Source organism: Electrona antarctica (genome assembly GCF_951216825.1).
Source record: "Electrona antarctica genome assembly, chromosome: 2".
Taxonomy (NCBI): Eukaryota; Metazoa; Chordata; class Actinopteri; order Myctophiformes; family Myctophidae; genus Electrona; species Electrona antarctica.
In genome coordinates, this window is record NC_136807.1 from 22,383,796 (window position 1) to 22,411,237 (window position 27,442).

At 44.3% G+C, this 27,442-nt stretch overlaps 3 protein-coding genes across 4 annotated transcripts in view; 2 read left to right on the forward strand and 1 right to left on the reverse strand.

Moving 5' to 3' along the window:
- LOC306934868 (ubiquitin-conjugating enzyme E2 variant 1) overlaps nt 1–27,442 on the reverse strand; it is a 521,434-nt gene that overhangs the window by 96,752 nt on the left and 397,240 nt on the right. The gene's annotated exons all lie outside the window — the stretch shown is intronic.
- On the forward strand, nt 185–3,210 carry LOC306917905 (U8 snoRNA-decapping enzyme). Of its 2 annotated transcripts, XM_079496005.1 has the most exons (5): nt 185–334; nt 493–624; nt 958–998; nt 2,025–2,262; nt 2,808–3,210. In XM_079496005.1, exons 2-5 carry the CDS (start codon nt 493–495, stop codon nt 3,063–3,065), a joined length of 669 nt encoding a protein of 222 aa, XP_079352131.1. In that variant the 5' UTR covers nt 185–334; the 3' UTR covers nt 3,066–3,210. The 2 variants fall into 2 exon arrangements, with proteins under 2 accessions (XP_079352131.1, XP_079352132.1); XM_079496006.1 differs by lacking the exon at nt 185–334 and having other exon boundaries at nt 572–624; nt 936–998.
- The window catches only part of arhgap4b (Rho GTPase activating protein 4b), a 37,316-nt gene continuing 14,916 nt past the window's right edge, over nt 5,043–27,442 (forward strand). The window contains exons 1-10 of the mRNA XM_079524188.1: nt 5,043–5,167; nt 13,568–13,938; nt 20,353–20,518; nt 21,912–22,074; nt 22,713–22,775; nt 23,383–23,556; nt 24,078–24,206; nt 25,120–25,341; nt 25,813–25,914; nt 26,935–27,123. Of these exons, the coding sequence (XP_079380314.1) occupies nt 13,869–13,938; nt 20,353–20,518; nt 21,912–22,074; nt 22,713–22,775; nt 23,383–23,556; nt 24,078–24,206; nt 25,120–25,341; nt 25,813–25,914; nt 26,935–27,123 (1,278 nt within the window). The 5' untranslated portion in view covers nt 5,043–5,167; nt 13,568–13,868. The remainder of the gene's footprint in view (nt 5,168–13,567; nt 13,939–20,352; nt 20,519–21,911; nt 22,075–22,712; nt 22,776–23,382; nt 23,557–24,077; nt 24,207–25,119; nt 25,342–25,812; nt 25,915–26,934; nt 27,124–27,442) is intronic.

Genomic DNA, 27,442 nt, shown 5'->3' on the forward strand with positions numbered 1-27,442 from the left:
TAAAAAATATTTTTAATATATGTATGAAAAGAAAATGAGAGTTTTACTCGAGTCGTGACCCATAAAAATGGGTCCGTGATCCACAAATGGGGACACACTGTTTTGGAAACAGTGCTCTACAGACTAGTACACTACAGTATTCCCCAAGGCTCTGCTCCAAAACCAGCAGATGGGGCAAGAGAGCTTTGTCATGTAATCACTGTGCATACTTTCAACTGAACTTCCTGTTATGGTTATTCCTCTTCCTGACTGTCCTTGGCTGGACTGCATGTATGCATGGAAGAGGGAATTCTCAGTCCATAGGCCTTCAAGTTACTAAAGCTGATTCAATGAGGTTAGCCTTTTATTCTGCCTTCTAATTTAGCTTGGACAGTCTAGTCATATAGGCTGTACTGTATTACTTACTGTAGCATTGTGTGTGTGTGTGTGTGTGTGTGTGTGTGTGTGTGTGGGGGGGGGGGGGGTACTACACACGTGTACACACACGGAAAGATGGCAAGTGGAGAGCTATCCAGGGCAGAAGCATTGGCGTGCTCAGGCTGCAGGCATGCATGCCATGTGATGCTCTTCTCTGACACTAATGCTCAGCTGTTTGGGAGAATTCCCATCAGACACATCATACTGGTGAGTGTGTGTGTGTGTGTGTGTGTGTGTGTGTGTGTGTGCGCGTCCATCTGCAGATTTATTTGTATCTACACAAACCCTCTGTATGCATTTAACACATGTGAGTGTAAAAGTGGATGTATGGCTAACACTGAGGATATTTTAATGTGCATTCATGTGTATCATGTGTATGCTATGTACATTTCAATGAGGGAGTCCTCATGCATTGATGCGTGCATGTGTGTGTGTGTGTGTGTGTGTGTGTGTGTGTGTGTGTGTGTGTGTGTGTGCGCGCGCTTGTGTGCGTGTGTGCCTGCATCAGCATGTGACAGACTTTGTTTTACTCCCCTACAGATACAGATGCGCTTTGACGGTCTATTGGGGTTCCCTGGTGGGTGAGTCCCTCGCAATATTTTATTTGTATTATTTTATTCAGTGAGGAGCCTAATCAATAGCCGCTTTTCAAGAGGGCCTTTTCTGAAGAGAGGAAATGTTTGCCACACATTAAAAAATGGACATAAAAGCACAATGACACCACAAGACACAGATGTTTATAAGCTGGTTCACTGGAAAGTCCTTTACGTGCTTGTATGTGTACCATGTGCATCTTTTCCAGTTGATAGACATTGTGTATTCTATATATACATACATCCATTAATCCACTTGCTGACCGCCTGTCGGTATTGAGCAATTTGTTTTTTAGGGGTTTATATGTGACCATACCATTAACATTCTATACAAGGCCTATTGGCCTAAAATGTCATTATGTTTTAAGTAGCATTTGACATGTCAAACTAGGGGGTTTTCATGATTCTGAATCCATTCCAAGCATTAGTTTTGCACTCCTTGGGCTTCTTCTTCTTATCGTGTCCACAATACAGTCAGTTACAACACTTGGCTAGATGTGGTTCAGCCACAGCTGAACACATTGCTGTCCTTTCTCATTAAACTCTGCCAAGTCCGATGCTGTGCAGGGATGTTCCAGCAGGGGGCATGTGAGGAGGTGCTGCATGGTCTGTGGCTCAGTTCCACAGTCACACACAATGTCCTCATGGCCATAGCCGTTAGCCGTCATCACATTTTGGGCACATTTGGGCAAGTGGCTATGACCGTTTTTAGGCCAAGGAGTGGTTTTTTTTGTGCAAAACTAATGCTTGGAATGGATTCAGATTCATGAAAAACCCAGCATAATGGCATTTTGAAAATCTTGCCTTATATAGGATGTTAATGGCATAGGCTATGGTCACATATATCCCCCTATAAAAAAAAGCTCAATAGCGACAGCCGGTCAGAAAGTGGATTCATGAATGTATGTAAACAATATTTTAGGCCAATAAAAAATTTAAACAAACATTTAAACAAAAGAAACCTGTTGGCTGCTGGACTATTATATGATTGGGACCTTTCATCTATGACCCCAGGCTTGTTAACCCTTCAAAAGAGACCCTGGAGGCGGGACTAAGCCGGGAATTGTGGGAAGAGCTGGGCGTGGCAATTCCTGTGTCTGTGGAGAATCATGTGGCTTCTTGCTATGCTCCCTCCTCTTCCTCCTCCTCTTCAAACCTCATCACTCACTTCTATGTGAAGAAGATAGATGAGGAACAAGTTATGGAAGTGGAAAAAGCAGCCGCATCCACGGCAACAGATCATGGACAGGAGGTAGTGTGTGTGCGTGCGCCTGTGTGCGTGCGTGCGTGCGTGCGTGCGCGCACACAATTTAGCTTTTAGATTCAGAATGATAATTTGTGTGATCTCATGCTTTGTTCCCCATCTCTGCCGCGAGCATGTCTCCATTGCGCTTGAGTAAATGGTCACACCCCTCTCCTACTAGTATTAGGGGATAATGTACAGTTGTAGACCACAAAGGAGGCCACGGTGCTGTCTCAAGCGAACTTGAGCCACGAGAGACACAAGTTGCCGTGTCGAACGTTGCAAAGTTTGCTTAGCCGACTCAGCCCGTTCAAGTTGCAATGCGATATGGACAGAATAGTAAATCCTCGTCCCCCAGAGTCCCGCAAGTAGGGAAAGTTCGTGGGTCGCCTCTTTGCCTCTCTTTTTGTTTCTCTCCTTTTCTTTCTTTCTTTCTTTCTCTCTCTCTCTCTCTCTCGCTCTCTCTCTCTGTTATTTCAATTTCTCACTCACCCGCCATATTTCTCCATGGTTCTTCTCACTCTCTTGTTGTGTCTGTTGCTTTCTGTCTGCAGGTCCTGGGGATGGTGAGAATCCCTCTGTACACAATGAAAGGTGGAGGAGGCCTGCCCTCCTTCCTGTCACACTCGTTCATCGGGAACTGCCGCTCTCAGCTGCTTGACGCTCTGCTGCGCTTCAACCTCATCAGCCCTCAGGAGTTACAGGAATCCCTTGTGCACGCTATAAAGATACACACACGCACCTCCAAAGACCTGCAGGCATTCCTCACACTCACAGAAGGGAAGAGAGTACCGTCTTTAAATGATAAATGACTAAATTGAAATATACCTGTGAGCACCACACAAACAAACACAAACCCTGTCTGTGTGCGACCACATAAAGTTGATGACAACCTTTCACTCTTGTACATGACTGCACGGTTAAGCCAGAACGACTGCACGGTTAAGCCAGAACGACTGCACGGTTAAGCCAGAACGACTGCACGGTTAAGCCAGAACTACAAAAAGTGGCGGAAGACGACGAAAGTGTAGAATAACAATAGGTGCCTTGCACACGACTACAGATTTACATAGATTGTGTATACAATGCACATTATACAATATACACAAACTCAGTGTTTTAGATTTACATATGTAATTTCCCTTGTGAATTGTCACAGTAGATCATTTAATGTTGTGAGATACAGAATAAACACATGACATAATGAGTGGTATTAGTGAGCTGGTGCATCTTGGCAATATGACAGGGCTGTGTTTCTTTCCTTAATCCTGATTTATACTTCGCCATACAACAGTGTCACATGGTCAAAACAGACACTGCACAAGCTCACAACGCCTCACATTGCAAAGCATTGTGAGCTTGTAGATCTGGTGTTTCCCGTGCATGAAGCCATCACAAGCATTATTTGGAAACGCACTGCAAGCGATTGGTGGTAGCATTCACCAATCGACAGCTTCACAGTGGGCATGGCCCAGAGAAAAGCAGCTTATCCTGAATTGAAAAGTGCAGCAGATTTCTTAAGATTCTCAACATTTTAATTCACTGCATAACCATTCAGCCTAGCACAGCTACAGTCCAAGGTTTCATTATGCTGTGACATACTTAGAAAGCCTGCAACCCAAGATTTCATACTACCAAACTATACCCTTGATACACATAACCTAACTGCACCAGATGCTTGTTCCTGAGGAGTATTGCTAGTGAGCAAGAACAGAGGGCTGAACCTTGTCTTTGATGCTAATTACACCTGAAATATGTTGTTACAAATATAATGAGAACATTATACATTATATAGCCAGTGGTTTTCTTTGTTCTTTACAGCTTCAAGTAAACAAAATAACATTGAAAGGCAGCATGTACAGTATAACATTGTATAGGCTATTCAAAATTATTAAACTTTTATCATGCAGTACCTTTTAATAACACAAAATCATTGATACTATGGATTGTGAGTGGATAATTTATCCTTTTTTAATGCAGTGCAAAGTAACCAAATGGATGAGGATCTTTTTGGGTTCATTTGGTTACATTTGTACTTCGTCAGAGCTAAATGAACACTGAGGATTTTCCTGTGTAATAGGATTTATCAGCACGGTTTTCATCCAGTGTGATGTGATCTGTTTTGATTAATTGCCGATGGGTTTGTTTTATAAATGTCGCCTGATCTGAGTGTGCTTTTCTCGATCCGTCGACAGGAGATATATGCACCATTGCACCTCATCCGGCACAACAGGAAACATAAGAGACTGTAGGTGGTAGTAACACTGGTGGTGTTGTCTCTCCATGTACATCATGTGTCTTCCTCTTTGTGTGCGTGTGTGTGTGTGTGTGTGTGTGTGTGTGTGTGTGTGTGTGTGTGTGTGTGTGTGTGTGTGTGTTTTTTTTGTGGTTGCCCGCCAGTGAACGTTGCGGGGAGTAAGGATGTAGTGAAATGATGGCGTTGTAATACAAGGTCATCAGAAAAACATTTGATGGCGTGAGGAAGGGATGGGGGCAGTGCTGAGATGAAGCCAGGGAGGGAAGGAGCAGCGGGATGGATGTAGCGGGAGCGAGGGATGAGAGCGAGGGATGCTCAGAGAGAAAGCGAGTGTATTCATAGATGCAGCGGTATTTATAGCTGCCTGAGGAGAGGAGAGAGTGGGGGGCGTGGCTTGGGCTGTGGCATTCTCTGCTTCGAGAGAGAGGGAGGGGGAGAAGTCTATTTGAGCAGGCTGGAGAGGGAAGGAGGGAGGGCTGTTTTTAAGTGTGTGCGTGTGCATGTGTGTGCCTGAGAAAAGAGGGAGGGAGGGGGGAGATTACAGAGCTGAGAGAAATCTGTCAGGTTCAAACACTGCTCTCTCTGTGTGATAGAGAGAGAGAGAGAGAACAAGGGAAGAGGAGAAGAACGGATAGAAACACAGGACTACAAAGTGAGGTATGTACAACTGTCATGGTGCTGCTGTTCATAAAGCCAACAGCAACCTGTGTGTGTGTGTGTGTGTGTGTGTGTGTGTCTGTGGGTTCATGTGTGACTATTATTGTGAATACAAATCTGTCTGCATGTGTTTGTTGTGTGCTGGCTTTAATAAGTGGAGAAATGCAGGATGGATGTAGGTTACTGACTGTTAGGGGTATCAATTATGTAATGTGTGCACCATCTTCAGTGTTGCTGCTGCTGTGTGTGTGTGTGTGTGTGTGTGTGTGTGTGTGTGTGTGTGTGTGTGTGTGTGTGTGTGTGTTTATATGCATGTGTAAATATGCTTACAGATGATTAGGTGGGCATGTAGCTATTGTGCAGAGGTGTGTGTGTGTGTGTGTTTATATGCATGTGTAAATATGCTTACAGATGATTAGGTGGGCATGTAGCTATTGTGCAGAGGTGTGTGTGTGTGTGTGTGTGTGTGTGTGTGTGTGTGTGTGTGTGTGTGTGTGTGTGTGTGTGTGTGTGTGTGTGTGTGTGTGTGTGTGTGTTTCCCCCCATACAAAGTGATTTATGGCTGTTGTAAACGTGAGCCCTGCTCGTCCACTGCTGTCAGAGCTCCGGGGCCACGATTGGTCCTTCTCATTACTCCCCATGGTATCGACAGCTCATTCACTGGTTAAGACACTGTTTCTCACCGTATGGTCCGGGGACCACCAGGGGTCCAAATGGACCCTTCTGGATCTGTAACTCTGAGAAAAATAACACTGAGGATTTTACAGTGTAGACTGGGATCCCAAAGATCCCAGAGTGTAGGCTACAAATGTAACCAAAATGGACTTACCGGTCCATTTGGTTCCATTTGTATACACTCTCAGAGATACAGAACCGTAAGGGTTCATTTGGACCCAGAGTGATCACACAGATGTGTGTGTGGTTTAACTGGCGTCCTGAAGGCATCTGTAAACTAATATGGACATTGTATTGGTTTATGATGCCGCACAACCCATTTTGGGCGGGAACCCCTTTTGGTGTTAGCATTATGTTATGCTTTAGCTATTGAAAAATAGCAGATCTACAAGCTCATAGCGCACCACTGAGTGGCGCGCTACGAGCTTGTAGGTCTGCTATTTTTGAAAAATCGAAGAACGACTGACATAGAAACATAGCTTTTTTAGAAAACTGTCAGGATGTAGAAGACATTTTTAGAATCTGATCTCAGGTCAAAATGGATCTGACATAATGGAGGAGCTCTGACATGACCCTGTCGCCTATATCGTTCTGTTAGACAGGTGGACATTTCCCTATGCAGGGTTTATTCAGGCTTGGCTTTCCCAGAAGCTTATTGCACATATTTGTATTAGTTGTAACATAATCTGCACGGACTAGTTGGTTCATTGGCTTATTGATTTTAGTATTACTGTGCGTTTGGGAAGCCCAGCTCTCTTTATGTAAATTCAAAATTGCATTCACAAAATCTTGCCTGATTTAGAGTTAGCATTTTCAATGTATGCCCTGAAGCAGCAGACAATTGATTTTAATTAATTGATTTAATTTTTAATTGATTTAATTGAAATCTTTATTTGAATAAGCAATTTAAAACAATATAAACAGAAACGACAGAATAAGTACAAAATAATAAAAAAGCAAATTCAAAAGAAGTGAGAAGAAGCAAAGCTTAAATTGTATTGTATTGTTTTGATTATGTTAATATACTGTCGCTGCAGTAAAGGCGTAATTTTGGGAGGTCTACTTGAGCATTGTAACTTTTAGTTTAGTAACATTTCACCTACAGAACTGTGTTACCTGTATTCTGCCAGCTATAAAGCAAGGGAAAAAAGCAGGCCACAAGTTCAGGTGGAAATCCCCAAATCAAAAGAAATGCTGATGTGATGTTCTTCAAAACCCCAAACAGTCAATGGGAAATTGTTAGAGTTTTATATACTATAACATGGTCATATAAGAAGAACCATTTAAATCCTGTCCTGTCTAGTAACCACACCACTAACAGAACTGAACTTTCTGAATTCTCACTCTCTACCATTGCTACAAAAAAGAAAGGGGAAAAAAAATCACACCTGTGTGAAGTGAGTGGTGCAACTATGTGTGGGGGTCCCCGGGGGGTCCCCGGAAGTTCCAGACCCACAAGATCACGGCCAGGGTGCCGGCCCGGTTCCGGCAAGCCGCCCAGCATCCGAAATGGTTGAGAAATGACAGTTACCGTATGGGGGTCCCCAGGTGGGCCCTGTACTGTACTGTACTGTACTGTACTGTACTGTACTGTACTGTACTGTACTGTACTGTACTGTACTGTACTGTACTGTACTGTACTGTAACACCCCACATGTGTGTGTGTGTTAGGCTGCGCAACAGTGACACTTGGTTGTGCAAACAAACCAAATGCAATTTTCGTGCTCGGACAGACCGAGCCAGCCAGGGACGGACACAGCCAGCCAGAGACACACATAGCTGTCTATAGGAGTGGTTGCACCACTCAAAAAGCATAGATGGAGAACTGTGGCAGAATGGTAGATACAGGAAAGCCTGAGGGTGTGGTGAACCTGACTTTCCTGTTAGCTCCTTTTTGCCCACACGGTGTCTAACTGTCAAAACTGTTTTCATTGAACCACTTGAATCCCAGCATCCATATTATGTGGATCTACAAGCCAAAAATTGCTTGTATCCATTGCTATTTAATCTTGTCCCTGAATAGGTGATATTACAATAAATAACACTAAAACTAATACAAACTAATGCCTTTTCAAAATAAAAATGCAAACCTATATGGTAACCTTGCCTGTCAGCCACTCTCCCCACACAGTGTCCAACTGTCAAGACTGTTTTCATTTAAAAAAAGGGACATTCCACAAATATTACCTGTAAATTACCCTCTGCATACACTCTTTCAGCAAACAACCCCACAAGTGTAGCTGGGTATGGAAATCTTCCTTGCATGTGACATGCCCAGGTTATTGCAAAACGGTCCTTGCCCAAATACACCCAACGGCAACAGTGCCCAAATCAGTTGGGCTCTTGTCTTAATATCCTGTATGTGTCAGTACAGTACTCACGAAGAGAAAAAAGAAAAAGAAAAGAAATATATATATATATATATATATATATATATATATATATATATATATATATTGGGCATTCATAACTACATTTTGTCATACAAAAGTGCAAGCTCATTATGCATCGTAATGTTGTGAGCTTGCACATCTGCTAATAAAAAAAAAGAAAAGAAAAGAAAAACATTGTATCCATTGGAACACAGGTTCTTTATTTTACATTTACTGAAAAGTAATGATTTGGGACATATATACTATTGCATGTGTACACTGAGACCTTGAGATATAACATCCTTTTTACCAGACTTGGGGTAAAACCTGTTGTAGTAATCATACTGTACTACACATACAAATAATCCATTTCAAAACACTCCTAACCACCTACAAAGCACTAAACAACCTGGCTCCCCCATACCTCTGCGATCTCCTCAAACGTCATGTCCCCTCCTGCCCCCTCAGGTCTGGTGATGCTAACCTCCTTGACGTCCCCCAGACCAATTTCCGTACATGGGGCGACAGAGCTTTTGCCTTTGCTGCCCCAACCCTGTGTAATGCACTCCCTAAAAAGCTCAGAGATGCCTCCACCCGTGTTTTTTTGTCCTAATAAAGTTTTTTTTATTTTTGTTCCCCATGTAAAGCGTCTTTGAGTAGCACTATATAAGATATTATTATTATTTGAGACCATTATATGTTGACATAATGAATTTGTATTCCTCGCATAGATAAAAGGAAAGCTGGTGGCAGAGCCAATTTGACTGCAAACCTTATGTCAGCTTTGGTCCTTTGTGTAGCAGCAGCACCTGTGGGAACCTTCTCGTGCTCAGTATACTGTTAGCTATGCCAGCTGTTCAGTAATTCTGTTAACGTTGAAGCCAACATTTGTGAGAGAACACTTTTTGGGACTTTGACTCATGTCGTTAGGTATTGAAAAGGTTAATCTGGCAGATTATAACGATTTTGACCATATTAACACTGGCATCCCTATTACATTTCTTTTCACAATCTTTAAAAATGTGTTTGAAATGTTTTAAAACTGCAAAAATAGCAGTTCCACAAGCGTATGCGATGCATTGTGAGCTTGTAGATCGGCTATTTTCGGCTTACGGTAGGCTGTTTAACGCAATATAAATGATATAAATGTCTCACATAAGACGTAACTGATGTGTACAATAAGGTGGAGACAAGATTATTATTATCTATTTATTTGTTATTTCACCTTTATTTGACAAGGAATATTAAAGGAATAGAATATAAAGCTTAACTGTTTGATTGGTTTACTGTTTACTGTTTACTGTAGTCTCTCTGTGTCCAGCTAATCTCGGACACCACTGGACCGATCAGGGTGAAACTTTGCACATACACTCCCAGTAGGCCATAGAAAAACCTCCACTCTAAAGTTTTAACTCATGGTGGCACTATAACAATCATATATTTTATGATGAAAGTCCAAGGGGCTGGGATCGTGCTGAAACATTGCTCGAATACGGAGTCATACGTGATAAATATGACAGGTGGTCACATGAAGTCTGGTCTGAGATCCACATAAAAGTCATGCCGTTTCTACAGAATTTGGATCCCGAGATCCACATAATTTCCTAGTTTCACTTCACTCTATGTATGTACACATATTATGTTTTTTTTTTGTTTTTTTTTAATGTTTTTTTGTGGCTTTTGCCTTTATTTTATATTTTTTTATGGAGGGACAGACAGTAGGCTGACAGGAAATGGGGAGAGAGATGGGGGGGGGGGGGTCACATGCAGTAAAGACCGTCGGGATCGGGAGTCGAACCCGCGGCACACTGCCAGACTGGATTACCAGCCGAGGTGCCTGGACCGCTGAGCCACGGCCCAGGCCACACATATTATGTTTTGAAGAGTATAATGTGTTGTGATTATCAATATCACGTGTGACATAAACATTAGTGAGCCTGCATGGCGTTTGCTGTTGGCCTGTCAGGCTGTCACACAGACAAGCATCATGTCTGAATTGACTGTACTTGACTTGTGTACACAGACGTGTTTGCATAGCATGTCTGACAACATAAATTACACCGAGATCAGTTAGATAACTCAGCGCATCCTTTTCACAGCCCGCATGCTTATCTGCAGCCACACTGCAAAATCTTGAGTGTTCATTTAAGTCTGAGAGTGTGCAAATGGCGGACCCGTAGGCTGTGCTGACACAGGGCAATCCTGAACATTAAGCTTGATTTATACTCCGTCATACGACGGTGTCATGTGCAGAAAATATCAGTATAGAAGCTCACAACACGTCTCATCCACGACCACGCGTTGTGAGCTTGTAGGTCGCCTACACCAGGGGTTCTCAACCCGTGGGTCGCGACCCCTCGGGGGGTCGCCAAATTATTTTAGGGGGTCCCCAAATTATTAAAAAAAAAAAAAAAAAAAAAGATTTTATTTTTAAATTTTATTTTCACGATTTTTCAAAAATAGCAGACCTACAAGCTCGTAGCGCGCCACTCGGTGGCGCGCTATGAGCTTGTAGATCTGCTATTTTTCAATAGCTAAATTATAACATAATGCTTAAAACACCAAAAGGGGTTCCCACCCAAAATGGGTTAAGGTTATTGTAGCAGTCAATTTATATTGGGGGTCGGGAGGGGGCGGGGCGGGGGTCCCGAGACATTGCCAAAACATTTCCGGGGGTCCCCGGCCAAAAACGTTGAGAACCCCTGGCCTACACGACAGAGCATGGATCATGATGTAAAATGCAGGAAAGCTTTCACTTCTTTTTCTTAGGATTGCACAATCCTAACAAAAAGAAGTGAAAGGCTTTTAGGAAATGAACAAATCTGGTTAACTTTCCTGTCGACGCCCACTGGTTCTCAACATTTGACATTGCTCCTGCACACGAGACAGTGCAGCTGTTGAGAGACAATGCAGCTGCGAATTGCGGTCAACTTTCCAAAAAAGGGAAAAGTTTGAGATGAGCCTCTGCAAGAAATATATAACACCTAACTAGGTCATCGACAAAGCAGAGCCTGGCCCATGCCGCTCAGTTTGGCTATCACTCAATCTGAGGAGAAGCCCCACACTTTATCACACATACAATGTGCCATGTATCGTCTATTTAGTTCTGCTTGATTCATGTAATTTGTGTAAATAATACACACATTTAGTGTAAATAATATTTACACTAAATATGGTCAATAAGCCTCCAGCATGGTCTCTTGTACTCTCTCTTGCCATTGTTCTACTACTTTATATTCACTCTGCGTAGCTCTGTGACCTTGACATGAAATGTGGGCTACTGTACGCCTCTCTTACTCAGCTCCTCCTGACCTTTGGGTCAGCCTTCTCTATCTCTCTCTCTTTCCCTCCACACACTTTCTCTCTCTCTGGCTTATCCATCCTTTTCTTTCCTTCTAGGGTTTCTCTCTCGGATCAATTACCAGCTCCTTTGTTCAGGGGAGATTAAGGTCGTGTGCTGATGAAGGTCCCAGGAGTCTCCATGGTCTCCGGGCCTCTAGACATGCTTGTAGTGGAAATGTCTCTCTATTTATTCTTTGTATCACTCATTACTCTCAATTAAGTTTTGTTAATATTATTCATGTACTGTACAGTATGTCAGGGTCACCTAGTTGAACACATCCGAGGGAATATATATATATATATATATATATATATATATATATATATATATATATATATATATATATATATATATTCCCTCGGATGTGTTCAACTAGGTGACCCTGACATACTGTACAGTACATATATATATATATATATATATATATATATATATATATATATAAGGAACCCCAGATTAATATGTAATTGTCCACAGACATCCATCTGAACATATTTTGTGCCTTTCTTTTTAAATGTTTTAAAAATATTAAAAATATTTCGATTCATTCTCAATGTGTTTTTAAATAACGGATGTACAACGGATGTACAACGGATGTACAACCTCAACCTCAGCTTGTAGATCAGCTGCAGCTTTCTCTTGCAAAACTGGCAACACAGCAAGAGAAAGAGGAACTTATGCACACACAAACGCAATGCACTATGGGCTGTAAGAAAAAGGTGAATATATATATATATATATATATATATATAGTATGAGCTGAGAAGTGAATGTAGGGAAGCAACAGGAGAGAATGATCCCAGACCAGCTATAGGTCAGTGGTTCTCAACCTTTTCAAGGCCCCCAGTTTATATCATCATAAAATAATCATATTTGAACTGAGTACCCCCCAAAATAATCATATTTGAACTGGGTACCCCCCAAAATAATCATATTTGAATTGGGTACCCCCCCCAAAAGAATCATATTATATAGGCCTACCCTGACAAGCTTGTATTACAGTGACAGTTAGATCTGGATATGGTTGACTCATGGCTTGTTATGGTCAAGTTTTGGTAGTGAGTGACTGGGGAGCATTTCTTCTGTTTAGGCTGGCACATTTAGGCACTAGGAGAATACAAAGCGTCTGGTTGAGTAATCAACACAGGGTGTGTGTGTGTGTGTGTGTGTGTGTGTGTGTGTGTGTGTGTGTGTGTGTGTGTGTGTGTGTGTGTGTGTGTGTGTGTGTGTGTGTGTGTGTGTGTGTGTGTGTGTGTGTGTGTGTGTGTGTGTGTGTGTGTGTGTGTGTGTGTGTGTGTGTGTGTGTGAACCATCAACCCAGTTTTCCTGCAATGATACTTGAAACTTGTCATTGCATGTCTAAGTGGAAAAACCAGTAACTTTACAGTTTTCAGCTGTACCTTCAATTCTCCTAGAATGATACACTGTCACTAATGCACATCAGCAGTTGTGTGTCTGTGCGTGCATGTGAGTGCGCAGCGTACGTGTGTACGCGTGTGTATGGTTTCTGGTCCTTGACCTCTACTTCAACGGATATCAGATTTATAATGCCTGGCATGTTCAAATGAGCCAAGTCTGATTTAATCAAGCCGGAATTATGTATTTTAAGTTTGTGACTCCAGGAAGTACTATACTAGCCTACTGTAAAACACGAGATTCATATCCCTGTGGAAAAATGTTTGGTTGACTTGTATAACTTTGAATTCAAACCAAGACCAACCTCAAGTTATGCCCTTCGATCACTGTTAAGCCTGTTCTTGGTGGGGGTCGGGTCGTGCACCGAAATGTTGTGCATCTGTCTGGCGTAAATAATCAGGCATTACTCATCACCCCTTATCTCCCTCCCCAATCTCTCCAATGCTGATACTCATCGGCTCCTTCTCTCCTTCAACACTTGTCCTCTCATCCTTCCCTGCCTTCATTTGTTCTCCCTAGTCCCTCCAACGACCTTTCTCTTTCCTCACTGACGTTGTGCTCCTCTCTGTCACCCATGGCTCTGCCGTCCTTCAGACGGACTCACCCATGGAGCTGAGGTCCTGTCCAACACCCCGGGGATTCCATGGACACGTCGGCCGCACAAATGCCCCCCTCCCTCTCCCTGACGAACCCAGCCACTCGCCTCTGATGCAGAGACGCGGCGGACAGCTGTGAAGAGACGAGGGCTTGAGGTCAGGCCAGAACGGTCACAGACAGCCTGAAGGAGCGGTGGTGTAGGATTCCTGCTGGGGTCGAAAAGGTCAAGGAGGACAGGAAAGGAGCCAGGCGTTCACAAGCTGTGATTTTGGCGGTAGCCGAGAGTTAACGTCCAAAGATGATGACATCACACGTAAAACTGCGGAGGGAGAAGGGGAGTGTGGCCGAATACGAATCCCAGGTCAAAGGTGCGTCGTCTAGGGCACACACAAACTCACACACACGCATGCACGTACACAACACACACACACACAGGATATATCTACGGTCACATCCTCGTCTGCGTATGACGTTTGTGCATGTCTGCACTCTGCATGCAGGCGTTCAGGAATGCATGTGATCTCCCTGGCACAAACATGCATGTGCGTTTGGGCAGCTGTTCTATGATGCACAGTCGCCCAGCCATGTGTCTGCTGCCTGCCTGCCTGCCTGCCTGCCTGCCTGCCTGCCTGCCTGCCTGTCTGTCTGTCTGTCTGTCTGTCTGTCTGTCTGTCTGTCTGTCTGTCTGTCTGTCTGTCTGTCTGTCTGTCTGCCTGCCTGCCTGCCTGCCTGTCTGTCTGTCTGTCTGTCTGTCTGTCTGTTGTTGTGGAAGTGCTTTGCTGTGTTTTGGAGCATGCAAGTTGTGGCCTGCTGACTGGTTTGCTGACTGACTGACTGACTGACTGGCTGACTGACTGGCTGGCTGGCTGGCTGGCTGGCTGGCTGGCTGGCTGGCTGGCTGGCTAGCTGCATTGGTTGGCTAGCTGGCTGGCTGGCTGGTTGAGTGGTTGGCTGGCTAGCTGCATTGGTTGGCTAGCTAGCTGGCTGGCTGGCTGGCTGGTTGAGTGGTTGGCTGGCTAGCTGCATTGGTTGGCTAGCTAGCTGGCTGGCTGGCTGGCTGGTTGAGTGGTTGGCTGGCTAGCTGCATTGGTTGGCTAGCTGGCTGGCTGGCTGGTTGTGTGGTTGGCTGGTTGCACTATACTACAAGTGTGTATTTATAGCTAGTATTAGAGATGCTGTCTCCACACATTGAGTCAGCCCCGGGCTGTGTACATGGGAGAGAGACGTTGGGGAAAGAAGAGCAGAGAGAGATGAAGAGAAAGGGGATAGCAAGGGCAGGGTTGAGAGACAGAGAGAGAAAAGGGGGAGAGAGAGAGCATGAGGGAGCTTGGTGCTAGTTGATATGTTAATAACATTTGTGTGCATTAGTCGTGTGTGTGTGTGTGTGTGTGTGTGTGTGTGTGTGTGTGTGTGTGTGTGTGTGTGTGTGTGTGTGTGTGTGTGTGTGTGTGTGTGTGTGTGCGCGCGTGTGCATGGGTGTGTGTATGTATGTTTCTCTGTCTGTCTGAGTTCAAACCCCATGTCTGTAGGTTCTTGCCTCTGAGAGTACAAAACTATACTGGTATCAAAATAATTTATACTTACTGTACCAGAGCTGATTTACAAGCTCACAACACGTCGCATTGCAATGCGTATGCGTTGTGAGCTTGTAGATTTTCAATTAACTGAAGTATAAAATAGGGCTTAAGTGGTTAATGTATATTATTTTGTAATAACAATCTCAATCTGCAAAGTAACTAGTCTGTCAAATGATTGTGAATGATGATAAAAAAAACAATATTTGCCTCAGAGATTTTGCAGAGTAGAAGTATAAAGTACATTGAACATTTAGTAGGGGAGCCTATCAATTTCCGTGATTTTGGAATGTTAATTTTTGGAGACATGCATATCTTGATTCTTGGAGTTACCAGAATGCCAAAAACACATGTCTCCAATTTTTTATGTCAGGTTTAGCATGTTTAATTAGCATAATTAGCTAATTAATTGCCAAAAACAGGAAATGGCAATAACTTTGCTTCTAGATAACTTATAAAGGTGATCTAAGAGTCTAAGTCCATGTTTGTGATGTCCAGAAATTCATCTGTTACCATCTTGAAGTCATACAACCTTTCCCAATTAGCATAAACTATGCAAAAACGAGGTGAAAATCAGCAAATTGCGGCATTTTTGTTACTTTTAGTGAACTTTGAAAGCTTCTCACAGACTCTAAGTGTATGTTTACAACTTCAGGAATAATTATCATCCTATGAATAAATCATGCAACCCTTTGTCTATGTAATAATTATGTAACAATCACACCAAAACCAGAAATAGCTATATTTCTTTGCTTTAAGTTAATTAATAAATGTCATCTTATGGACAGTGTAAGTCTGTTTGCATGTCTAGAAAATATTCTCTTTCCATAACTAGGATATGCAACCTTTCCTTATTTCCTTTATTAGCTTAATTTGCATATATATATATATGCAAATTAAGCTAATAAAGGAAATCAGTCATATAAAATAACGAACAATATGAGAAATGGTCACAGAATTATCACGTTGTTTATTCTAATATTTACAGAAATGTTGAATCAATAAACCAGTGGAGCCGAGTTTTTCATACCAGTGTTGCGGACTCTATTTCTTCCTCTTGTACTGCCATTTGTCCAGCACCTGGGCTAGAGTGGAGGACGAGGTGCATGCTCTATTAGACTATTACCTTTGTTGTTTACATTACCACACACCTCTAATCATCTGCCCTACACATGCACATCTCAGAGCAGTTAAAAAATTGAGATCGACAAGAATAATGTCATGTGATATGCACTGGGATTTCTTGCAGACACATTTGATCAGTTGGGTAATGGTGGCTGGGGCGTGGGTATCCTGTGTTGTGACTGGCAGCAGTTGAGCTCCCTCAGCGATGCGTCTCATCCATATTCAGTTGCTGGTGGCATCTGTGGGTTAGGTACATGGTCCTGATCCCATACCATTTCCTGATGATGTGAGAGGGCAATGGCTTGATTTAATGCTGCTTGTGTAGGTGGCAGCTTCTCTGCTTCTAATTGTTTGAGCTCACCAACATCCACAGGATTTGTACCGGGCTCGTACAGCTGGCAAACAAATGCTTCAATCTTTTTTGACAGTTGTCCCCTGCCTGACCACTTCATAGCCACACTGGACAGGGAGACCAAAGAACATAGTGAGATCCATGTAGTATTTGACCGACACCAGGGTGGCAAGCCCAGAGCCCCTACCACTTAGGGGCCCGGTGAAACACAGCTCTACATTGAGTCCCCTGACACTGATGTCTTTGTTTTTACAATCCGACGGTACCATCAGCTGTGCAAGGACATCTATTTCATCACCGGTGTGGGGAACAAAAAACGTATCATCGCTGGAGCCAGTATAGTGTAGGCACTTGGTAAAACGAGGACTTCAGCCTTACCAGGGTTCCATGGCGTCTCTGGAGCTGACCAGACAGGCCATTTTGCTGGCAAGGGAATTTAACCTGTTGGCCAGGCCTAAACAGGTGTGGAGGTGGTATCTGCAGTTGCTATATACTCTATCTATGAGCTACAAAAAGGCTCAGTTCTGACGCAGCACGTACCTAACCCACAGATGCCACCAGCAACTGAATATGGATGGGACACTGAGGGAGCTCAACTGGTGCCAGTCACAACACAGGATACCCACGCCCCAGCCACCATTACCCAACTGATCAAATGTGTCTGCAGTGCATGTCATATTGTTCTTGTCAATCTCAAATTTTTAACTGCTCTGAGATGTGCATGTGTAGGGCAGATGATAGAGGTGTGTGGTAATGTAAACAAGGCACATCTGTTGGGGATTGACGCTGACGACGACGAAGATGAAGGCCCTTCAATTAAATGTGTTTTCAAAACTTTCTGTAAATATTAGAATAAACAATCTGATAATTCTGTGATCATTTCCCATATTGTTCTTTATTGCGACCACAGGTCGCATTTACTAGGCTATGAAATTATGCATTTCTCGTCAGTTGTTTGGTCATGCCTCGTGACATCACGTGACATCATCAGGGATGGAGAATATTGGCAAGCAACTGTACATCTGACCTCAAACCTCAAACCCTTAGATCTCCATATATGGAGCTGACCTGTTCTGACATTCCGGACATTATGTTGATCCTTCCCCATCCATCCTTCCTCTTTGATGTCTCCCTTTTGACTGATAACTGTCCATTTAAACTCTAGACGGGTGCAGTACTTACTACTTAGTTTAGACAGTACTTGGTTTAGACTAGTCATTGGTTAGACCAGTCATTAGTCCTACAACTACAACCTATCTCAAACCCTCACCCTAACCCTAACCTCCCACGGGGCAGCACACCTAAACCTAACCTTAACCCATGTCTAACCAATGACTAGGGTTGGGATTTTTAATGGTTCCGGATACTTACCGGATCCCTCTTAACGGTTCCGGTTCCTAACGGTTCCCTTAACGGTTCCTAATATTATTTTTTCCCCTTTTTTTCTGACATATATTATGCTTATATTATAACTAACCTAACCAAGTACTTAATAAACACAAATTCAATTATTGTATTTGCACTTTACAATTATGAGGTATATTAGGTATATTAAATATACAGTACACATTGCAATAATGATATTGGTGTGGTGACAAATGTTGTGTCTTTAATGTTCAGATTAATGTAATATTAAGGACCCCAGTTACCCTAATGGAAACAAGCCAGTGCTTTCTTGGGTTATAAAATCCTCTTAGCAGACCTTGTATTGAACTGTAGGCTACGTTCCTGTGCTTTTTCTGCAAACTGTTTATAAAGTAATCAATGTATGGAGGTATATGCACCTAAAGGCTGGGCTCTCAACAGTTGCACGATTAATTTAGAGCCAAAGCCAAAGTTGTAAAAATAAGTGCAGACGAATTGATTTTTATTTAATTCATGGCTCTATAGTTGATTGATTTTGAGATGTTTCCTCAATGTGGATGTGGTGCAACTGGTGCAAGTTGCAACAACCTTTGCAGGAAACTATGGCATCGCATTTATTGCACTTTGCGTGGTCAGCCTCAGAGTCATTTCCCTCTCTGTTAACCACACTCGCTCCACGGCGGTAACCGCTCGCTGAATGCACAGAACAGTGGTATCCACCCCACTCACTCACTCATCGCAAAGTGCAATAAATGTGATGCCATAGTTTCCTGCAAAGGTTGTTGCAACTTGCACCAGTTGCACGTCCACATTGAGGAAATATCTCAAAATCAATACGCAAAGTCAAGTAGTAGACGTCACCCCAGTAACTTGGCTCTGCATGCATGCATGCACAGACACAGCGGAGCTAAATGGCGACTGATGAGAACCGTTTGGGGAACCATTAATAATAAAACGATGGAACTGGCTCCGGATCCGCAATGTCGGAACCGGGTCTGAAATGGACCCGGTTCCGAATCCCAACCCTACCAATGACTAGTCTAAACTAAGTATGCACCCCCTCTAGACGGAGTTCTCAACAGGCCCGAAAATTAAGGTCCGGCCCAACCTGGGCCCTCATCAGACCCTGTACACTCAAGACACTGCCACCCTTATCTCTATATATGGAGCTGACCTGTTCTGACATTCCATATGTTGATCTGACCTCATCAAACCCTGTACACTCAAGACACGCTCCATATATGGCCAGTACATAATTCACTCCATATGTTGATCTGACCCCCCCATGCCAAAGCACCAGCGCTTGCCCAGCAGTCTGCCATCACCCAGGTGGATATGTTGATCTGATCCCCCCCCCATTCCAAAGCACCAGCGCTCGCCATGCAGCCCTTATAATGCGAGGTCGCTTCTCGCCCTCAGGCGTCTTACTGGATTTATATGAGGGATATATATATATATGCAAATTACACTAATGAGGAGGTTGCATATCCTAGTTATGGAAAGAGAATATTTTCTAGACATGCAAACAGACTTACACTGTCTATAAGATCATGAGTATTAATTAACTTAAAGCAAAGAAATATAGCTATTTCTGGTTTTGGTGTGATTATTACATAATTATTATTAGACAAAAGGTTGCATGATTTATTTATAAGATGATAATAATTCCTGGAGTTATAAACATACACTTAGAGTCTGTGGGAAGCTTTCAAAGTTGACTAAAAGTAAAACATGCAGCAATTTGCTGATGTTCACCTCGTTTTTGCATAATTTATGGCAATTATGCTAATTAGGAAAGGTTGTATGACTTCACAATGGTAACAGATGCATTTCTGGACATCACAAACATGGACTTAAACTCTTAGATCACCTTTATAAGTTACCTAGAAGCAAAGTTATTGCCATTTCCGTTTTTGACAATTTATTAACTAATTATGCTAATTGCACATGCTAAACTCAACAGAAAAAAATGGAGACATGTTTTTTTGGCATTCTGGTAACCCCAAGAATCAAGATATACCCGTCTCCAAAAATTAACATTCCAAAATCACGGGCATCAGAATCTGATTGATAGGCTCCCCTACTAATTGTACAAGTGCAGTACTAAATGTGCTTAGTGACTTTCCACTGCGCTGTGTGCGTCTGCCTCTCATCCTGCCTTTGTGTGTGTGTGTGTGTGTGTGTGTGTGTGTGTGTGTGTGTGTGCGTGTGTGCGTGCGTGCGTGCGTGCGTGCGTGCGTGCGTGCGTGCGTGCGTGCGTGCGTGCGTGCGTGCGTGCGTGCGTGCGTGCGTGCGTGCGTGCGTGCGTGCGTGCGTGTGTGCGTGTGCATGTGCGTGTGTGTGCGTGTCTGGGTTGTGTGTGTCAGACCTGAGAGCTCAGCTAACAGACCAGGTGAAGATCCTAGACTGTCAGGTGGAAGTGAAACAGCAGCAGCTCTCCGACCTGTCTGACTTCCTCCGCCGCCGTGGCGACATCGAGGCAGAGTACGCACGTGCCCTCGACAAGCTCACCGAACGCTACAAAACCAAGAAGTGAGTCTGCATCATGTGTGTGGCCTCATACTGTATAGTTGTTATTTGTGTGACACACATCGGTAATAATAACGTGGTTATTTGTCCAGATGTTAATTATGTTTGTTCACTCAGATGAAGTCAGGTTTTTTTCCCCATTGTTCTCCCCAATTTAGTTGTTATGCCAATTATTTCCTCCCCAGTCAAACACACATCATTTGTGTGTTGTCACTGCTGCTGTATCCTGGTCTGATTCACCTGCCAGTGAGGAGCCCCCACCGTGAAGATGTATAATGCATCCTCGCTGCTGCTGTATCCTGTACTGATTCACTTGCCAGTGAGGAGCCCCCACCGGGAAGATGTATAGAGCCTCCTCACTGCTGCTGTATCCTGTACTGATTCACCTGCCAGTGAGGAGCCCCCACCGGGAAGATGTATAGAGCCTCCTCACTGCTGCTGTATCCTACTGATTCACCTGCCAGTGAGGAGCCCCCACCGGGAAGATGTATAGAGCCTCCTCACTGCTGCTGTATCCTGTACTGATTCACCTGCCAGTGAGGAGCCCCCACCGGGAAGATGTAGAGCCTTCGTCCTACTGCTCCGCCTCCCACCCCAGCCCATAGGAATATACATGCGGTGACAAATATCACCCTCCCCGCCCATCTTCTTTTCCCACGCACACGTACAGGCCAATGGGCTCCACGCACACACGCCAATTTGGAAAGAACTTGGGCCCCTTCCCTATACTTCCTAGGTGTTAACGGTGATACTAATGAAGACTCTGTCTGTTCCATTCTGGTCAAAGGGTTCATTTGGTTCCATTTGTACACTCTCAGAGTTTGAGAACCACTGCACATTGGAACAGAGCCTTAATTAGTATCATCGTTAACACCTGTGAAGGAAGTATCCTGCAGCAGCCCGGAAGAGAGTTATTCTGTGTGCAATAGAGCCCATTGTGACTGTACAGATGCTCGACAAAGCCGGATGCACCTAGCCTGGCTAATAAGCCAGACCGAATCAGCCTGCCCTATCCCGCGACAGTGTTGTGTGATATTAGTCTGGCTTATTAGCCAGGCTAGGATGCACCGCGGTGGAATTGAACCTCCGCCGTGGTGGGCAGGCAATATTAAACTTATATTTTGAAAAGATTGTGTAGTACAGAGTGTTAATACAACTGTGTGTCACATTGCGATGTGTTGTGAGCTTGTAGATGAAAGTAGACTTTCAAATGGCCGTCAGCAGGAAAGTGCAACAGCTTGGAATGGCGTGGCTGTAGCAGCGTTCACATCCGTCACTGCAACTCACACGATGAATTGCTGCACGCTGGCAAATTTTTCTTTTAATTATTATGGCTCCTAGATTAATGAGGTGAATTGAGGACAAATCTATTTTTCTGTCTCTCTCTCTCTATCAGGAAAGAACAGTGGGGTCAGTCTGTATATCAGGTTTGGTCCGTTCTGCTGACTCAGACGCGTCAGGAGAGCAGGGAACATGCAGCGCTCAGTGAGACCTGCTGCAACACACTCACACAGCGCCTGGCACACAGCACCGAGGACGCACAGCGGCTGCACAAACGGGTGGGTGAGGGCAGGACAGCACTGCCCACTGCCCTGCTACCCCTAACCCTACAGGGTGGGTGAGGGCAGGACAGCACTGCCCACTGCCTGCTACCCCTAACCCTACAGGGTGGGTGAGGGCAGGACAGCACTGCCCACTGCCCTGCTACCCCTAACCCTAACCCTACAGGGTGGGTGAGGGCAGGACAGCACTGCCCACTGCCCTGCTACCCCTAACCCTACAGGGTGGGTGAGGGCAGGACAGCACTGCCCACTGCCCTGCTACCCCTAACCCTACAGGGTGGGTGAGGGCAGGACAGCACTGCCCACTGCCCTGCTACCCCTAACCCTACAGGGTGGGTGAGGGCAGGACAGCACTGCCCACTGCCCTGCTACCGCTTTTCAGTAGTGGAAAAATAACTCACTTTGATTTTCAATACTGCAATGTAGAAATACTCCACTTCCGGATTTCAAAATGTACTTGAGTAAAAGTACAAAGGTATTGGCATCAAAATGTACTTAAAGTACCAAAAGTGAAAGTAAGGTACATTTTGATTACCTGGAAGCGTATATACAGTAATACAAAATAATGCATTTGAACTAGCTGTCAACTACTGTATGACGCTGAGTAACATAACTGTGTGTTGTGTCTACCTCAGAGCAAGGAGCTCGCAGTCCAGATGCAGGACGACCTTGTGAAAGTCACCATTGAACTGCAGACTGTGAGTCCAAACTTCACACACACACACACACACACACACACACACACACACACACACACACACACACACATGACACACACACACGATACGAAACGATAAACATACAATTTTAGGGGTCCCCTTTTGGCGTTTTAAGCATTATGTTAGACTTTAGCTATTTTTGAAAAATCGTAAAAATGTGAATATAATGTGAATATATATTCTTTCAGAGCAAACATTTTTAACTCAAATCTTTGCTTCTGGTGGGGGTCCCTACATATTTGGGTTGAGCACCACTGACAGAAACATAGGTTTTTCAGAAAACGGTTAGGATTCAGAAGCCTTTTTTTTCTTTTTTTAATCGGCCTCAGGTCTAAATGGGTTGGCTTTGAGCACCACTGATTTAGAAGACATTTGTTTGTAGAATCAGCTTCAGGTCTTAATGGGTTAAAATCTGGTAGAACAAATTCAGTGGAAAAAACAGCTAATAGTGCGTTGATCATTTCCATACAAATGAAATCTAAAGCCTATGTAACACGTATACTGTACCAAAATAGAGGGTATGAGTTATACGGGGTGATAATGTTTCTGAAAATGTATTTGATATTTTTGCGGTGTCCTGATGAAGGCTCTGAAGACATACAACCAGTACCACACAGACTGCCTGACAGCTGAGGGCAAGCTGAAGGAGGCCGAGCGATTGGAGGAGAGACAAACGGGGAAGTCAGCTGACCTTGGCCTGGTCCAATCAGTAGGGCAGAGGCGGAGTTCAGTCAAGAAGATGGAGAGACTAATGGAAAAGGTAAAGTGTGTGTGTGTGTGTGTGTGTGTGTGTGTGTGTGTGTGTGTGTGTGTGTGTGTGTGTGTGTGTGTGTGTGTGCGTGTGCGTGTGTGTGCGTGTGCGCGTGCACGTGCACGTGCATATGTGCGTGCGTGTGCCTCTGTGTTTGTGGTTTGAAAGAGGCACAGGAAGTCTTAAAAGTGGCCCATTGCACAGTTTCCTGTTACTGCTCTTAACTGCTGTGTGTGCATGTGTTTATCAGTGAACTAATCTGTACATGTGTAACACGTGCACGTTCTCAATAGTGATGAACAAAGAGCATGTGTCTGTGCACGTTATAGTGTCTTGTCAATGTGTTCATTTAATGTTTCTGTGTGCCCTCTCTGACTTTGTCCTGTGTGTGTGTGTGTGTGTGTGTGTGTGTGTGTGTGTGTGTGTGTGTGTGTGCGTGCGTGCGTGCGTGCGTGCGTGCGTGCGTGTGTGCGTGCGTGCGTGCGTGCGTGCGTGCGTGCGTGCGTGCGTGCGTGCGTGCGTGCGTGCAGAGGCACGGCAGAGTGCAGGAGACTCAGCTGAAGTGCACCAAGGCTCGCAACGACTACCTGCTGAACCTCTCGGCGACAAACGCGGCCATGAACAAGTACTACCTGCAGGATGTCAGCACTCTGATTGATGTAAGAGACACACATCTCTGATGTGTACAGTATGGACATGTCCTTTAAAGACACACATCTCTGATGTGTACAGTATGGACATGTCCTTTAAAGACACATATCTCTGATGTGTACAGTATGGACATGTCCTTTAAAGACACACATCTCTGATGTGTACAGTATGGACATGTCCTTTAAAGACACATATCTCTGATGTGTACAGTATGGACATGTCCTTTAAAGACACATATCTCTGATGTGTACAGTATGGACATGTCCTTTAAAGACACACATCTCTGATGTGTACAGTATGGACAACATGTCCTTTACGTACCACACTTTTATCGTGATGCATCCACATGAAACAAATCACACCCGTGTGAAGTGAGGGGTGCTCTTAATTATGTAACATGATTTGCTCAGACACATTATTATGATGTACTGGTAAATTCTCCATTCTTCGTCAATGAAAATTTAGACACATATGACGTAAATTATCAATTCATTGTCAATGGCATTTAATGTTTGTGTTAGACAAAAATCTACACTATAGCTGAATATAGGAGGGGCTAGCGCCCCTCAACAAAAAATCACACCCGTGTGAAGTGAGGGGCACTCTTATCATCGTACATCATCATGGGGTAAAATAGACACTATTGGCTCCATCTTGTGCCTCCCTTATCCCTTATCCCTAAACGTATTTGCCATTTTTTACTATTTTGAAAAACATTTAAAAATAGTTCAACTAGCCGATCTACATTGAGACATTGTGAGCTTGTAGATCGGCTATTTGAACTATTTAAAACGTTTTTTTGTATGTAGAAAAGTGATGCATGTGCATACTCTCTATACCAGTGCTGTGATCTAGGCTTCCACCTCTCTCTCTCTCTCTCTCTCTCTCTCTCTCGCTCTCTCTCTCTCGTTCCCATACCAGTGCTGTGATCTAGGCTTCCACCTCTCCGTGGAGCGGCTGATGCGGTGCTACCTGGCCGCCAGGGGACGTGTCCAGAAGACGGAGGAGGCGGGGCTCAAGCAGCTGGAGACCGCCGTGACATCACTGGACCAGGGCGGGGACAGGGACGCGTTGCTACAGCAACACGACACGGCCTTCTGCCTGCCGTTCAAATTCAACTACCACCCACATGAGGGAGACCAGGTCAGGCTTCTATACATATGCTATGCTATGCTATGAATGATGCTACATGCTGTCACTATTAACACAACTACACATTTGTCACAGCTGTATACAGTTATTAAAGTTATTAAGATTTATTTGTGCCTTTATCGTACAGTAGACTGACAGGAAATGGAGAGAGAGAGAGAGTACACATCCACAGTATGCAGATGGTAGTAAAGCGCTCGCCCACTGTTCCACATTAACAATTAACTATACAATGGGATTCGGTTTCTATACTTGTAACCTCTGACCAACAATTTAAAACATGGTTAGCTTGCCCAGCCATGAATTCAATCTGTTGGCAAAACTGTATGACCCCTCATTAGTTTTGCTTTGCTTAATAACTAACTAGTCACAGCCTCATTCACATGTCCTCATTAGACTAAGGAGCTTCTCGCCCTTAAGGCGTCTTATTGGTTGTTATAGTGTGTGTGCGTGCGTGTGTTGCAGGTGTGCGAGGTAAGTGCAGAGAGCCAGGTGAGGTACGAATTGGAGACCAGATTTCAGCAGCTTCAGTCTCGCCTCAGCGCTGTTACCTTGGAAACAGAAGAGGTGAGCTGTGATTTCATACTCTCCCTGTCTCCCTGCCTGTGATGCGTCTGTGGAGTGTGTTATTCTGTCTGTCTGTCTGTCTGTCTGTCTGTCTGTCTGTCTGTCTGTCTGTCTGTCTGTCTGTCTGTCTGTCTGTCTGTCTGTCTGTCTGTCTGTCTGTCTGTCTGTCTGTCTGTCTGTCTGTCTGTCTGTCTGTCTGTCTGTCTGTCTGTCTGTCTGTCTGTCTGTCTGTCTTATCTGTCTACATATCTACATGTTGCCCGCCTCAGCACTTCAACACACACTACACTACACAAGCACCTGACATTATGCATATTAAGACTGCACACAACATACTGTAATACATACATAAACATCCATACGCAGGATGTGTCCATTGACACATGTGCAGGTTCTGGCAGCCGCAGCATTGACAGGATTATTGATTGGTAGAAATAGGATCTCACTCGCCCCCTTTGACTCTTTGGCATGGGGGATGCCCATGCAGTATATTGGCATGTGACATTATTCACAACAGAAACCATTGCCTATAACAACATTAATACACCATATTATACAGTATGGGCATGCATAAACAGTTGCTTAACAATGTCAGTCTACGGTCTACGCTGACAGCAGGTTCTCTTCATACAGTATATGGGCATAATCTGGACACGCACGCACGCACGCACGCACGCACACACGCACGCACGCACGCACGCACGCACGCACGCACGCACGCACGCACACACGCACACACACACACACACACACACACACATGGGTATCTCCATATTTGCACTGATGTTGGGCACAAAGAAAAGCTCTGTGTTATCAGCCTGCCTCATCATTGTCAAAGTAATTTACTAATTTCATTGATATCACAAATTTCCAGTCCATACATGGGCATATCGGCCATACATGGGCAGATATGCCCACAGAGCACAGACAGGCCACAGACACGGCGTGTCACAACTTGAACTTCGTATAGTACAAAATAAATTGACAAAAAAACAATTCCTTGTTTGTCGTCGTTCTTAGGTCAGTAAAACGCTCAAAGCCACCCTCACAGCGCTCTTGGACAGCATGTGTGACAGTGACAGTAACTCTACCCCAGACGTGCCCAGCAGCATATCGCATGAACCTCCAATAGCAGCAGGCGCCTGCCCAAAACTAGCCCTCGCAAAGCGACGAGCCAATCAGCAGGAGACAGAGACCTACTACTTTACAGTGAGTGATGTGATTGGTTAATGCTACAATGCCCAATGTTCCAGCTGTCTGACTTTTCTTTTCTTTTCTTTTTGTGTGTGCGTGTGCGTGTGCGCGTGTGCATGTGTGTGTGTGTGTGTGTGTGTGTGTGTGTGTGTGTGTGTCTCTGTGTCTGTGTCTGTGTCTGTGTCTGTGTCTGTGTCTGTGCGTCTGTGTCTGTGCGTGCGTGCGTGCGTGCGTGCGTGCGTGCGTGCGTGCGTGCGTGCGTGCGTGCGTGCGTGCGTGCGTGCGTGCGTGCGTGCGTGCGTGCGTGCGTGCGTGTATGCGTCAACCGTATTGG